The sequence below is a fragment of the Puma concolor genome, chromosome E1 (genome assembly GCF_028749965.1).
Source record: "Puma concolor isolate L17-30 chromosome E1, mPumCon1.1.hap2, whole genome shotgun sequence".
Taxonomy (NCBI): Eukaryota; Metazoa; Chordata; class Mammalia; order Carnivora; family Felidae; genus Puma; species Puma concolor.
Genome location: NC_141680.1, coordinates 15,539,067 through 15,555,180, shown reverse-complemented (window position 1 = coordinate 15,555,180; position 16,114 = coordinate 15,539,067). Strand labels below are relative to the sequence as shown.

The 16,114-nt window shown below is 41.9% G+C and overlaps 1 protein-coding gene across 2 annotated transcripts in view; it reads left to right on the top strand.

The window, feature by feature from the left end:
- The window catches only part of RPA1 (replication protein A1), a 74,346-nt gene extending 61,088 nt beyond the window's left edge, over positions 1–13,258 (top strand). For both annotated transcript variants that reach the window (XM_086686347.1, XM_086686348.1), the window contains 5 exons: positions 1,549–1,681; positions 4,673–4,849; positions 7,030–7,137; positions 10,640–10,726; positions 12,243–13,258. In XM_086686347.1, coding sequence (XP_086542473.1) covers positions 1,549–1,681; positions 4,673–4,849; positions 7,030–7,137; positions 10,640–10,726; positions 12,243–12,350 — 613 coding nt within the window. In that variant the 3' untranslated portion in view covers positions 12,351–13,258. The remainder of the gene's footprint in view (positions 1–1,548; positions 1,682–4,672; positions 4,850–7,029; positions 7,138–10,639; positions 10,727–12,242) is intronic.
- Positions 13,259–16,114: the final 2,856 nt, after the last annotated feature.

Below are 16,114 nucleotides of genomic sequence, written 5' to 3'. Positions count from 1 at the left end.
GAGCTTAAATAATTTGTGTAGCTGTAGTCCCAGGGGATTGTATCGGTTTCCACCTATGTCTTAGCGTTTTAGTGATTAAAGAATTCGCTCCTGTGACATACTTCTCACTTTTATTTTGAGTGTAATGTGAACCAGTAGTAGCACTAGTGTTTGAGTAGTTTCATGAAACATCTACTAGAGTGTTCGTGACACTTAAGCCAGCCTCCTGAGTATGGTCCACACGTATCTATATTTAACTAATCTGGTAGCTGGCATTGCATTATAAGGCAGGTCCCGCTCATAGTCTGACCAGAAATAACCACAGCTGTGGTCTGTCCTTCTCGCTTGATTTTCTTTCAGGCTCTAGAGCTTGACCCCAGGTTAATGGCATGCCCACATTAAGGTCTTCATATTTTACTTGTCAGTAACAGTGATCCTGGTCAACATAAAAAGACATGGCTGTCTCCAGAATAAAATAACCTGCCGTTGATCAAAGAGAAGTTCACTGCACACACCCCACCTAGGCATGGGTTGGAGAGGTTTGATCTTGGTTGTAACAATGTGGAAGGGTTTTTGTTGTTTTCTTTTTTTTTTTTCCAATGTGGAATTTTTTTATTGTAAGAAGGGCTGCTTCAGTCTTTGCTCTGTTGATTCCTGATGAGCTATCTTTGGTGGCAAATGTCTCCTTGGAGTTTTTGAAACCGTAAACTGGTGTAGATAGTGGTGAAACGGATTTATGGACCTTGCTGTGCTTCTGTGACGGATTTAGCCGCTTCCCTGACAGAATGTGAAGGCAATTGTCTGCAGCTTAGGGCAGCACCCATTCTGTGACATGGTCCCTTTTTAAGGAGCCTGCTCTCTCTGTGGTTATCTTTCACTTATCCTCCTTTTAGATGACATTGGCATGTTTTTAATCTCAGACTGACTCCTCCCTCCCCCAAGTATGTTTCTGAGCTGTTTTCCTTCATGTCAGCTGATATGTGTTCAGGAAATATAATCAGTTTTAATCATAATGCAACACAAATTAATGTTAATTTTAATATTGGCATAGGTAGAACCTCACTAAGATAAATCTACGAGAAAATAGATAATATCTTAAATTACTTCGGGTTACGTAATCTTTAGATTCTCTGTCAGGCTTATAAGATCTTTTACCATGAAATTTTTTTTTTTGCCACAAAAAACGTGACAGTCAATATGCTGACTGTCACTTTCTATACTGATACAGTTCAGTGATGATAAAAATGTGGCTACTTGCTGAGAATGAGCATCAGTAGCCTAAAGAACTGTGTATAACAGATGCTAATTTAAGAAAAGGTTCTGTGATATTCTGGCACTGTCTTTCTTGACCACTGGGGGGCATCAGAGCAATTGAGATGAAAAGAGGTCATTCACTTCCTGCAGTTGGCTTAAGATACAAGGAGGAACATAATCATTTCAGCCCATGTGACCACGACCTATGAATGTAGGACAGGTGGGGGGGCTAGTGAATAGCCTCTGATGTCTAGAAACAAGTAGCATATTCAATAAGTATAATAAAGTACCTGTTGTTCTTTGTTTATTTTTCAGGTTTGACTCTGAAGGACAAGCCTTAGATGGTGTTTCCATCTCTGATCTAAAGAGTGGAGGAACAGGAGGTAGCAACACCAACTGGAAAACTCTGTATGAGGTTAAATCAGAGAACCTAGGCCATGGTGACAAGGTACATTCCTAACTGTCTTCACAAAAGCATATAGAGTGTGCAGAAGGATGAGTTTTCCAACCTGATTTCTGGTACCACCTGTCAGACGTTCATTCAGAGCTGTGATTCTTACCTGGAGGTCTGACCAGAGCATGGCATGACAGTTGAGAATCACCAGAGTGAGGGAGTCGTGCTTACTAATAGGCTATGTCATATCCCTCAGATATCCTGTGGCAGAAAAACATTAGAAACTGACTTAGAGAGTTAATTCTTAGAGGGATCCTGATGAAGTGGTAATAACTTCGGGTCTATGTTTGTTTTTGCTGATTGTTCCTGCAAGTTGAAGTGCCCACACACCAAGAAGGTAGGTTTTGAGGTTATAGCTAACACTGAGCATTAGTCAGGCTCAGGGTCAGACATCAGGCAGTTCACACGTGCCCTCACTGGCTGTACAGTATTAAACTCTCACGGGCTGAGATTTTGCCACTGTTCTCTGATGGGAATCGGCTCTGGTATTTGACTTCAGTTGCAGCTTCCTTTCAATGTTTGTATGTAATGACTCTCTTCCTGTCTTGATCTAAACCTGTATTCTGCCAGCAGTTCATTATTTAAGTCATTTATTTCTCCTTTATGCTCCCCAAAAGAGCAATTCCTACTTTTATTGTTTTCATATTATATAATACAGTTTTTATTCCTTTCCCCCTCGTTTCACTATACTCCCTTATCCCTCATTGTCGTCAACAGCATCTGATGATGCTGTCATATGGCATCTTGAGACTTAAACATTAGACAGATAGGTATTGTCTTGTCATAGGAACAGCCACTCTTCAGGTTCTCTTTTCCCAATTTTCTTCTTAGATCTACAGGTAGACTGTGTGTAATAAATCAGGCCTGTGGGCACCTGGCTGGCTCAATCAGAAGAGCAGGTGACTCTTGATCTTGGGTCCTACATTGGGTGTAGAGATTACTTTAAAAAAAAAAGAAAGAAAAAGAAATCAGGGATGCTTGGGTGGCTCGGTCAGTTAAGCATCTGATTCTTGATATCAGCTCAGGTCATGATCTTACGGTTGTGGGACTGAGCCCACGTTGCGCTCTGTGCTCATAGCACATAACCTGCTTGGGATTCTCTCTCTCTCCTTCCCTCTCTGCCCCTCCCTCTCTCTCTGCCTCTCTCTCCCTCCCTCCCTCCCTCCCTTCCTCCCAGTAAGTAAACATTAAAAAGAAGAAGAGGAAGAAGAAAAGAAAAATCATGCCTGGAGAGTACCCATTTGTACCTAAACTTTATTTTTTTAATTTTTTTTTTAATGTTTATTTTTGAGAGAGAGAGAGTGCGAGCAGAGGAGGGACAGAGAGAGAGGGAGACACAGAATATGAAACAGGCTCCGGGGTCTGAGCAGTCAGCACAGGGCCCGGTGCGGGGCTCGAACTCACGGACCGCGAGATCGTGACCTGAGCCAAAGTCGGACGCTTAACCGACTGAGCCACCCAGGCGCCCCTGTACCTGTACTTTAAAGTCATGAATTGGGGCACCTGGGTGGCTCAGTCGGTTAAGCGTCCGACTTTGGCTCAGGTCACGATCTCGCGGTCCGTGAGTTCGAGCCCCGCACCGGGCCCTGTGCTGACTGCTCAGACCCCGGAGCCTGTTTCATATTCTGTGTCTCCCTCTCTCTCTGTCCCTCCCCCGTTCATGCTCTGTCTCTCTCTGTCTCAAAAATAAATAAACGTTAAAAAAAAAAAAAAATTAAAAAAATAAATAAATAAAGTCATGAATTGAATCTGGACCTTATCTAAAAATACAGAAAATTCTATAGGCATTCTCCTAGGAGACTTATTTTCTCTAGAGCCTTCTAGATAGAGGGCTCAACAAATCTCTTTAAATATCCATATTATTGGGCTTTGCCTTCTTTGTTCTAAGACATTGGGAAGCCCCAGAGATTGCTGACCTGGCTCCGAATTCAGAGTACACCCAGAGGGAACTGCTCACCCCTCAAAATTATTTACCCTGTATCCTTTCTGTGAGAGTTAAAAAGCAAAACCAATAACAACAACATAAAGTCCAAGCACATGACTTAGTCCTTTGCTACATTTACTTATCAGTGATTTCTCCACCCGGATGGCTTAGACCAGGGGTTGACACACAGCCGCATGCGCTCATTTGCATATTGTCTGTGGATGCTTCTGTGCCACAGCAGCAGAGTTGAGTAGCTGCAACAGGGACTCTGACCAAAAGGCTCGTAAAGCCTAAAGTATTTCCCGTCTGGCTTTCTACAGAAAACGTTTGCCACTGTGACCTAGACAAAGATGAAGGTGACTCCAGGCCCCAGAAACCACTACTATTGTTCTTAATGTGGGAGGATGGTTGAACGTCGCTGCACTAGATTTTCCTGCCTTGCGCTGTATTTCCTAGATGTTAACCTTTGGAGGGTCAGAGGAATGGGAGAAACAAATCTGTGTCTCCTGACATCTTTATTTTTCATATAGTCTTTTTCTGTTTTTAATTAATTTAGTCTACTTTAGGATTCACTTTTCTCGTTAAGGAATAATGTGCTTTATTATTATTATTATTATTATTATTATTATTATTATTATTATTATTTTAATGTCTAATTTTGAGAGAGAGAGCGTGAGCTGGGGAGGGCAGAGAGAGAGGGAGACACAGAATCCAAAGCAGGCCCAGGCTCTGAACTGTCAGCACAGAGACTGATTGCGGGCGGGGCTCAAACTCACAAACCTGGAGATTTTGACGCAAGCCGAAGTCGGACTGAGCCTAGTCACCCTAGGAATAATCTGCTTTAAAGCTTAGTTTATTACCTTTGTAGGTTTTGCAGTCCGCACAAGTGACTTCAGAAACTATAGCATGAATCGTTCCCTGTAATCACATTGTGATCTTAAGGATTCATATATGTGAACACTTACCACTTATATGTCAGGGCAAGCTTGGGCTGCCCCTGAGTCCCTCTTGAACGTAGGCCCTGTGTTCCAGGTCTCTCATGTCACTCTTTTCTCCTCAAGGCCGACTATTTTAGCTGTGTGGCGACAGTTGTGTTTCTTCGCAAAGAGAACTGTATGTATCAAGCCTGCCCAGCTCAGGACTGCTTTAAGAAAGTGATTGATCAACAGAATGGATTGTACCGCTGTGAGAAGTGTGATAGTGAATTTCCCAGCTTCAAGTACCGCATGATCCTGTCAGTAAGTAAAAAAACACTAGTGTTTCGCGAGTCCCTACCACGTGCCCGCCCGCCACAGTAGAGACGAGGGCCAAAACAAGATCTCTTGTGGTAGGAAGCCTGCAGACGAGTAAGTGCTAAAGAGCTTCTTATTCTACAAGAACAAAAGTAAGGGGCCTTTCGCTCAACTGAATAGCAGTCTGTTTTCTCCTACTAAAAGCTTTTTTTCATACCAGAGAGTTGCATTTAGATGCCCAGCTGATTTCAGTTGCTGTGCATGTAGTACAGTTACAGCATTGGTGACACTCTCCTGCTAACTGTTATGAAGATAAATTAATTTGAAATGGCATTTCTGGAGAGCAGTAATTATACAGCCAATGCGTGTATTTAGTTATTTTTCTTGTAGATAATCTATTCCTCTTAGCCCTCGGTAGAGCTGACTTCTCGGGAATGTGACTGTGTGCTGATGTGGGAGTGTGGCTTTTTTGCATTGTAAGAATTGTTTCTTTCGGTTTTAAAACCTTTAAAGTGAAGGGTGTGCTTTAAAAAAATGATAATACTGAATGATAATAAAGGTATAAGAAAAATAGGCATCCTCCTATTTTTCTAGAAGGTGATTTGGCAGTAACATATCAGGATGTTTTCTGGCACATTAAACACTTGGAGAGAATTTCTTCCAAGAAATCATCAGAGTTGTTACAGTTGTGTAAAGTTATCTGTTACTCTGTTATGTTGAAAAGTTCAATACAACTTAACTTCCTTAATATTATAGTGGTTAATTCCGTTATTTTATCTGTGGAGTGGAATACCACGCAGGCATCAGAATTTGCCATTTGTTTGACAGTTTTCCACAGTTAAAGTATTTGAAGATGACATGAATAAATGTTCAGGTTATTAATTGAAAATGGCAAATTTTAAATCATATGTTTGATATAGTCTTGAGGTATGTACACACACAGAAAACAGACTTGAGCGGGCAAATACCATACTGTTGATAGAGGTTATTTCTGGTTGATTTCTAGTTTCTTCTGCATTTTCCTTTTTTTTTTCCCCCTGCAGTGAAAACTCTTGTGATAGAAAAAAATTTTTTTTAATCTTTTCAGATAAAAAAAAAAAAAGATTTTACTTGTCCTTTCTATATTCTAATTGCCCCTCAAAATGTTAGTTCAGCAGGAAAGTTCTACATTTAAGCTTTATATTCCTGTAAACCATAAACTCCATCAAACCAGAATGGAGAAGGTTGTCTAGATGGCTGATCAGCCTTTCTGTGAGGCTTGTAGATAGTGGAACCCCAGGGCCCTGGTTTCACAAGGTGCGGACCCAGCGTGTTCCCTTCATTGTGCCATTCTCAACCCTGTTGAGGCTGCTCTGCCTCTAGGATATTGGCACACGGTAAGCAGACTATAGGTGTGAACTGGGATGAGACACATTCTCTTGTGTATGTGAGTGTTTGTAACTTTTCTTGTCCCCTTACTTTTCCATCATAACTTTGATATTAAAGCTCTATGTATATGCCAAGTGAAAATGTAGACTCATCAAATGACACCTTAAAAAAAAAACTGTGCTTTCTTATTTCTACTAAGACTTTTACTTCAGCAAATGGATTCTTTGTGATCCACTTTCTTCCTTGACTCTCCCCTATTTAATTTTACATCGTGGTCCAATTGGAGACAGTTGATCCAAGCTCCTTTCTTTTGCTAGGTAAGTTTGGCCACTGGAGGAAGGCCCCTGACTCAGGCTTTTAAATAGTCTGGGGTGCTCAGCAGTGACTGAGAATTGCCTTATAGAACTAGTGACTGAAGGATGTACAGCTTGAAATGCAGAGAACCTGCCCTCACTCATTGGAGGCTCATTCAGAACCTTTAGTCCAGAGGCCATTGCGGCTGGAGGGGAAGGAACTAAGTCCAGGGTGCCTGGATTCCATGTCTGAAGGAGAGTTTAGTTGGGTTGTTATCTCCACTGAGATCTGAAATCACATACCCACAGCATATCGTGTTCCTGCTGTGATCCAGACTTACATTTTAAATTCTTTCTTTGATATTTTTCACACTCTTTGGAAAGAATATAGCATATGTGGTAGTAATGGGGTTTTTTCCCCCTGGGAATTATTTTAATGAATGGAAAAAGTTAATCTTCTAGTCTCCTGAGTGTGTCTTCCTTTTATTATTTCTTTGCTAAATTAATATGTAATGTGTTTTTTAGGCAAATATTGCTGATTTTCAAGAGAATCAGTGGGTCACCTGTTTCCAGGAGTCTGCGGAGGCCATCATTGGACAAACCACTGCTTATATTGGGGAGTTAAAAGAGAAGGTTGGCCCCCTCTTTTATTATTAGTGTAACAGTTGCCAATAACACCCTTTTGCTCTTTAAGTTTTTTTAAATTTCTCTTGGGTGTTGTATATAGTTTCTCAGTCTGATGATTATTTGAAACTCATCTAATTCTGTCAAATTTGTCCACTTTGGGTGTACTAACAATGAGGTAATCAGGCAATGTATATAAAAGTGTTTTAAGGGTGCCTGGCTGGCTTAGGATTGTGAGTTCAAGCCCCATGTTGGGTGTGGAGCCTACTTTAAAAAAAAAAAATTAAAAAATAAGTGCTTTAAAAGCAGCATTTTACAAGTGTAAACCACTTATTTCTCCTGTTACTGTTAGCACACAAAAGTTGGTGTGCCCTCAGTCACTTGACATCTTCTGAAGAAACCTGAAGTACAGATGTGCCCTTTTAACATACACCATCCTGAAAAGTTGAGTCAAATCCTGGTTTAAATTCAGATAGAAGGTACTTGCTACTTTAGGTCTTCAGATGGAATTTTATGAAGTAACTTACTTTCATAAGGTAACTTTATGTTTTATTTTGATAAATGCTTATTTTCACATATTTGGTTTATTTAATGTAGGGAATAGATTACTAATTATGCTAAATGTAGGAAAGATACTTAGATAAAATGTATAAAGATGACCAATGAAAGCTGTGTTTTCTGGGCCACACAAATTAGCATCTATCTGTGTATTTTTCTCCGACTTCGTCCAGATTGGGTAGAATACTTGTAAAAACCACTAAGAATAAAGATTTGTCATTTGTTTTGGCACATTTTTCTCTTATTCTTTCCTATCTTCAGTTCTGTCCATTCGGCTCCCCCCTACACACCTCTTTTTTAAATTGTTTGTGAGATCTCTGAAAATAATGCCAACAAGCCCTTTTATAGAAATAACTGGAATTGACTTTAAAATATGATGGTGTCTTTTATCTGTTTTGCCTGGTTCTTTATTTTCATATCAGATTTTAAGGCTTGAGGCAGCTTTTCAGGGTTTTTTATGAGCTTATTACATTTGACTGTTTTTACTGCTGGTGAATGAGGACATACAGAAGAAACTCTTCCCTCAGGAACCATGATATTCTTGGAGTATGCACTCCAGCCTTTCCCTAATCTTAGAAGAATAATGACAGCTGATATAATTTTCTTAAGATTTAACACATTGTTTTATTTATATATCTGAAGGCCCAGAGGACTGCAAATTTATTTTATGCATATTTATATACATTAAATGCTTTCTGTGATCCCTCTCTGTTTCCCAGACTTTTTTTTTTTTTTTTTCTTTAAATAAGTGTAATTAGTGGGCACCTGGCTGGCCCAGTCTGGTGGAGCCTGTGACTCTTGATCTTTGGGGTTGTGAGTTCAAGCCCCACATTGTGTGTAGAGATTGCTTTAAAAAAAAGGCAGGGGGAGGGGTGGGCAGTGGTGCCTGGGCGGCTCAATTGGTTAAGAGTCTGACTTCAGCTCAGGTCATGATCTCATGGTTCATGAGTTCGAGCCCCACGTTGAGCTCTGTACTGACAGCTCAGAGCATGGAGCCTGCTTCAGATTCTGTGTCCTTCCCTCCCCCCCGCCCCAACTCATACTCTTGCTCAAAAATAAACATTAAAAAAATATTTTAAAAAACAAAAAAGGGAGGGGCACCTGGGTGGCTCAGCTGGTTATGTGTCTGACCCTTGATTTCAGGTCAGGTTGTGACTCATGAGATCGAGCCCGGCATCGGACTCCATGCTGTTAGCATGGAGCCTGCCTGGGATTCTCTCTCTCCCTTTCTCCACCCACCTCCCTCCCTCCCTCCCTCCCTCTCTCTCTCTCTCTCTCTCTCTCTCTCTCTCTCTCAAAATAAATAAATAAAATTTTTTTTAAAGGTACAAAAGTTTAAATAGTATTTGACGGGTAAGATAAAGAAGGAGAGAACTGTTTTTCATACTTTCCCTAGTCTTTACCCACCCCACCTCCCTGGCTTCATTTGCTCACAAATCACTGTAAATGTAGAGGTTTAAACCATGTATAACAACTTGAGCTTTTTTCTTACTGTGCACCCCCCATTCTTAATTTACGATGAACATGCTGAGCCTCAGATGTATTTCATCACAAACTTTTTTTTTTTTTAAGTTTATTTATTTATTTTGAGGGATGGAGGGCAGAGGGAGAGAAAGAATCCCAAGCAGGCTCCACACTCAGAACAGAACCTGAGGCAGGGCTCGAACCCACCAACCCTGAGATTATGACCTGAGCTGAAATCAAGAGTCAGACGCTCAATGAACTGAGCCACCCAGGTGCCCCTATTCCATCACAAACTTTTAAAGTTTAGAAGTGTGATTTTTGGGGGGCGCCTAGGTGGTTCAGTTGGTTAAGTGTCTGACTTCTGCTCAGGTCATGATCTCTCAGTTTGTGGGTTCGAGCCCCGCGTCAGGCTCTGTGCTGACAGCTCAGAGCCTGGAGTCTGCTTCTGATTCTGTGTCTCCCTCTCTCTGCCCCTCCCCAGCTCACATTATGTCTCTCTGTCTCTCTCTCTCTCTCAAAAATAAATAAACATTTAAAAAAAATTCTAAGTGTTTTTTGGGTTTCGTTTTGTTATATTATGTTGAAATATGCATAACCTAAAATTTACCATTTTTAAGTGTAAGTTCAGTGCATGCATTAAATAGTAACTCCATTTCCCCTTCCCCCAGCCCCTGGCAACCATTCTTCCTTTTTTTTTTTTTTTTTAATGTTTGTTTATTTTTGAGGATCTGACAGAGGATCTGAAGTGGGCTCTGTGCTGACAGCAGAGAGCCTGATGTGGGGCTCAAACTCATGAGCCGTGAGATCATGACCTGAGCTGAAGTCAGACACTTAACAGACTGAGCCACCCAGGCGTCCCCCCACTCCCTACCGGCAGCCATTCTACTTTCTGTCTCTATTAATTTGACTACTGTAGGTAGAGTATTTTAATTTTTTTTTCTTTTTTTTTTTTCAACGTTTTTTATTTATTTTTGGGACAGAGAGAGACAGAGCATGAACGGGGGAGGGGCAGAGAGAGAGGGAGACACAGAATCGGAAACAGGCTCCAGGCTCCGAGCCATCAGTCCAGAGCCTGACACGGGGCTCGAACTCACGGACCGCGAGATCGTGACCTGGCTGAAGTCGGACGCTTAACCGACTGCGCCACCCAGGCGCCCCTTAATTTTTTTAATAAAATTCTACCCAAACAGTTTTATGTAATGAAATATCGCCTTTAGAGTAGTCATTCCTATTCAAACCACTGGGGGTACTTTTTTTTTTTGAGAGAGATTTTTCTCAAAAGTCTTTTCAAAACTCTTTTTTAAAAACAAAATCCTAAAGATTTTAAGTAATCTCTACACCTAATGTGGGGCTTGAACCTACAACCCCAAGATCAGGAGTCACACGCTCTTCCGACTGAGCCAGCCAGGCGCCCCTTCAAAAATCTTAATAGATATTTTCAAATGGTCTGGTAGCTTCCATGCCTAAAGTTTTACATTTGTTTTTGCAGAATGAGCAAGCATTTGAGGAAGTTTTCCAGAATGCCAACTTCCGAACTTTCATATTCAAGATCAGGGTGAAACTAGAGACCTACAATGTAAGTGAGGTCACCTGGGATGCAGGAGGGCTAGCAGTGGGATGCTACTGTTTGTCACCCACAACAACAGTGCAGTGACAGCTGTCACATCATTGCTTGCTGTGTGCCAGACTTAGTACTAAGTGCCCTGCGTTTATCACTCCTCGAGTCTGCCCAGCACTGAGGTACTGTTATTATCTCCATTTTCAGAGGAATAACCTAACTTAGAGAGGTTGAGTGTTTTGTCCAGTGTCTAGCATCTGGGGAGAAAATGCTTATGGTCTTTTCAGTTAAAACCTGGGGTTTTTTGTTTGTGTATTGACAAAGAATGGTAAGGTGTTTAGTGGGTTCACATCTTCCATGAGGTTTAAGCTCCAAAGTTAGTGTATGAAACAAAGAACACACATAGTTAAAATTACCTTGAAAATTCCTTTAAGTTGCCTGTAACATCATGTAATTGTATAGTCATAATATAACAGCATTTATTGGGCACTTATTATCTGCCAGTTACTGTTCTACACCTTTTACTGTATATATCATCTCACTTGGTCCTGCCAGTAACCTGGACGTATAGGAACTATTGTTATCCCTGTTTTACCACTGAGAAACTGTAGGCTTACAGAGAACAAGTCATTTGCCCAAGTCCTGTGCCAGCACGTGGCAGAACTAAGATTCCAGCCCCCAGCTTCAGAGCTTTGTTCTTAACCGTGCTTATAAATCGGACTAGTGATTACTGAGCACACACACTCGAGCGTGTGAGCCCCTGCACTACACCGTGTATCCTTTCTGGGTATCACATCATGCTTCCTCTAAAGACACTGCACAGTCCTGATGAACGAGTGAGGAGGGAGGCTTCTGAAAACATCTCTGCTTATTTTGGGGTTTCCCCATTCTTTTTCACTATTAGACCTTAACCCTGATGGATGTATTCTGCTAACAGATGTGTTCATTTCTATGGGCATTAAATGAGTAGGAAGGCAAATGTCTGATAGAGTGTCTGAGGTGAGATCCAGGGGCCATTTGAAGGGTCATTCAGCCTCTCATGGTATGGACGGGAAGGTGAGGCACAGAGAGGTGGTCTGTTGCAGAGCCGAGATGGGACCCAGGCCAGGTGTCCCTCCTCTGCCTCAGGTGCCTTTGCTTTCACACCGCTTGCAGAACTAACTGTGTAGCTTTAAGCGCATCACTCATCGTCTCGGGGCTCCTGTTTCCACCTTGGCAAAGAAAATAAATCGGCCTTGATAAGCCCGCTTAGGTCCATCCCATTTGGATTCTAGGTTTCTGAGTGCTCGGGAGCATGAGGGAAGGATGAGGGAAGGAGAGGGGCTTCTCCCCACTCTCCCAGCCCCAGAATTCTGGACTTGGCTCTCACTTGTGACTTTTTCTGTATTGGAATTACTGAACACTACTAAATCCAGCATGCCTTTGTGTTTTCTCCTGCCGGGATCATTGAAACCTCTAAAGCAAAGGGAGTTATCACCACTGCTCCATGCCACGGGCTTTCCTTTGTTTACGAACTGCTTTTCTCTTCTCAAAGGATGAGTCTCGAATTAAGGCCACTGTGATGGACGTGAAGCCCGTGGACTACAGAGAATATGGCAAAAGGCTGATCATGAACATCAAGAGAAACGCACTGATGATGTGAGCAGAGCAGTGCTGATTGGGCAGAAGTTTGAAAAAGCAGAGTTGAAATGAAACAGACTCCTGCCCGCAGCCCCCCCCCCAACCCCCCCTTGTGACAATTCCACATTAGGTCCCCAGTGCATAGAGCCTCTCTGCGGCGGACTAGGCGCTTCCTCTCTCAGGCACATCTTGGAACCCATTGGTAGGCAAAGGACAGTGTGCTCAGGTGGCTGAGGTGTAAACTGTGTCCGACCTAGCGGGTCAGCTGGCGGGAGGTGTAGTGCCAGTCCCTCTGTCTTCAGGCTTTTGTCAGTGATACTAAGATTTCATTATCTTCAAGCAGGAATTATGTCAGAAGTAATTGACCCTAAATCTGCAGACAGTGAAATAAATTATGTAGCTCGGGTTTCCGCCTCTCCAGTGGTGACACCTTCACAACTTGGGTTCCTTCTCCGGAGGGAGAACCGAAAAGGGGCTGTGCGGAACCTGTATTTTAGTGTGTCTTTCTAGAATTCAAAGGCTTTCCTTTCTAGAGATGCCACAGAGTTGTTAATGCTTGGAATGGCAATAGGGTAGAATTATTAATCAAAGAGATGTCTTTTATATCTGAAGAATATCCTTCCTTCAGGGTTTAATAGACTGAGTCAGATGGGTCTGATATTAATCAAAATTGTCTCTTCTGAGGAAGGCTGATAAGCATTGACTTGCTGTCCCCCAGGGACATCCAGGCAACTACAAAGCATTGCTTTAGTTTTTACTTCAATTAATGTTGCATTTTGGTTGGCGAACGTATACTTTTTCTACCTGTACATATTTTTTGCATTTGTAGGTTTCATTTCTTGATTAAAGCTATGTTAAATAGAAGGGATTTTGAAGGAAGAAGCTCTTTGTTTCCCCTGCTTTGTTTTAATAAACAGAAGCTTCTCTGTGTGTGAATCCTACTTTCTTTGAATGCAAAGGTTCTTGTAACTGGAAAGCAATTAATTAGCCTTCATAATAAGTGTTCACTTGGGGGAGATGTTAACTCATTACAGACTCACAGATTAGTCCAAAGCGTAGAGATCATTCTTCCTAATGTTTGCAACCCTAAGATGCATCTTTAAAAGAGTGAAAAAACTAGAAACAAAAAGCCATTGTACCCAGGAATGCCGATGATCTGGCACTTTGGGATTTTATTGATGTTTACACAGCAGTCTAACACCAACCAGGCTTTGAAATGTGTACAGACAGTGAGCCAGTAAGAAAACAGTAATTATGCGACTGAGCTTTTCAGTCAGCGAGAGCATGCTTGCTCTGTGTGTTCCTAATCATATTAATTATCTATCCGGTTGCCGCGACCCACCACTTGGCATTTGCTGCACATCCCTCCCCGAGCACCCAGGCAGTGTTGCAGGCAGCCTGCAGCGGGAGGACCTGGTTTTTGATTCGTGCCGGTGAGGCGTATGGCGGCCCTCTGTGGAGGTGGAGAATGAGGCTGTCCTGTGGGTCTCATCTTTACCTGTCCTCTTTTGGGAGGAAGCGGCCAGCTCTAGGCGAGATGACTCCTGTTCCTCAGCACAGACAGAGAGGGCCTTTCTCAGGCCCACTGACTGTTTGGACACATTCTGGTCTCAGAGGACGGTCGTCGGGCTGTACTTCCCTTTTTGGCTGGGGCCTCAACCATTTTTATGGAAGCTCTTTTCTGTCTGACCTTGCTTATAAAGCACGGACTAGAAAATTACAGTCTTCAGCACGATTCTGGATTGACAAATTGTGGGTTGGAGGTGGTCATCTAGCGTTCAGCCCAGTAACCAGTCTCCCATCTACCAGTGCCGGGCGCCCTGCCCTCTGCTCACGGGCCCTGCCCGTGAAGAGCGCTGACCTCCCACCTTGCCCTGACTCGACACCATTGTATCAGTTGCCGCTCGCTCCATCTCCGTGACCACGTGATCAAACCAGCAAATCCATGGAGGTGCTCTGGGGAAGGGCAGCCTCCTGGAGGGAGGATGCTTAGCAGATTCTCCTTCTAAAAATCAGATCACCAGTAGAGGAGCATCAGAAATTGGCTCCACGGTTACGCTGTTAAGAGAAGTGGGTCCCTGAGGATTTCCTAAATAGATTCTGGCCCACGGTTCTTGGAATTCTCTTGGATATGGTTTACCTCGAAAGGCTGTTCATGTTCTATTTCTCTTCGCTCCGAGATCAATGTTTATTTTGCGTACACCATGACATCAGCGTTAAGCAATTAGGGAAAATCTAATCATTTGCCTTCATTTTAAATGGTTCTTGGATTCCCTCCAGTATCACTGTGAGAGACAAAAAAAAATAAATAAAAGGATAATAATCTGATTTCTGTCCATATTTTCAGTGTTTTATGCCTTCCATTAAAGCCTTGCTAATCTCTAGTGTGCTATTCTTTTTTGAACTGCAGGGTCAAAATTTCCCCTTCCCCTGCTTTTTTTTTTTTTTTTTTTTTTTTCCTGAGTGGCCTGTCTTGGAAAAGTATAAATAATATTGATCGTGGTATTTAATACACTAATGAAACCCGTGGTTATTGACTACATAATTAATATACTGTCTAAAAGTGAAGTTTGGCAGCCCAGTGTATAAAGGTTTATATTGACTTGTGTTTCTTTGGCAATATGCCTTCTAAGGTTTTATTTATAGAAAATGAAACAGGTTGTTGAGTCTCCTTTCCTTTTCACTTGTTAGAAGGCCACTGCTCCCCTAGTCAATTGATTGTTTCCTTATCTCAGAGAGGATTTCTCTCCCCCACCCCACCCCCCCCCACCTTTTTATGTGGTTTGTTAGCTCTTAGTCTTATAATCCACTCTTTATTGGTGGAGTTCTGGTTTTTATTAAACACTTTTGGAAATAATCAGCTTTTCTCAAAAAGGTTAGAGTATAGATGTTTTATTTTCATTGAGAAAAACCTCAACTAAGTATATTGTTATTAAGCTGAGAAGTGTTGTTAATGTCTGTTGAAAAGGAAAGGAATGGGGACTCTTTGGACCATTATCTCTTATGTAAGTAATCTGTGTTTGTTAGAGAAAAATAACTTATAGATAAGAAAAAACAAAATTACCCATAATCCCACAAATCAGCAGTAGCCACTTGTAGAACTGATTTTTCGATGCATATGTGCATAGAAATGTGGTTTTAATTGAAATAGGATTACACTATGCATACTATTCTGTAACGCTTTTCCCCTAGCATGATAGGATGGACATCTTTGCTATTTCAATAAAAATAGATCTGCATAATTTTAACTGGTATTTGGCTATGTGGAAGTATAAATTTATTGAGCCAATTCACTTGCTGGATGCTTATACTTTCCGATTATTTTTAAACTTTATTTTTGTTAAGATATGATTGGCATAGGAGCGCCTGGGTGGCTCAGTCAGTTAAGCGGCCAACTTCGGCTCAGATCATGATCTTGCGGGGTTCATGGATTTGAGACCCGCATCCCCGTGTCGGGCTCTGTGCTGACAGCCCGGAGCCTGGAGCCAGCTTTGGATTCTGCGTCTCCCTCTCTCTGCCCCTCCCCTGCGTGTGCTCTGCCTCTCTCTAAAATAAATAAATATTTAAAAAAAATTTTTTTAAAGATATGACTGGCATATAACATGTGTTCATCTTAGAGTTACATATACTTCCTAATTGCTATCATAAACTTAGCTTTTGATGGGCAGGAACATTTATCCTTTGTGGCACTATGAAAATGTATGCCTTCTTGTTGTGTTAGCTTTCCTGATGGCTTTCTCCGTGTCTTATTCCAATGATAACTCCTCTAACCCTGTGTACCATCAA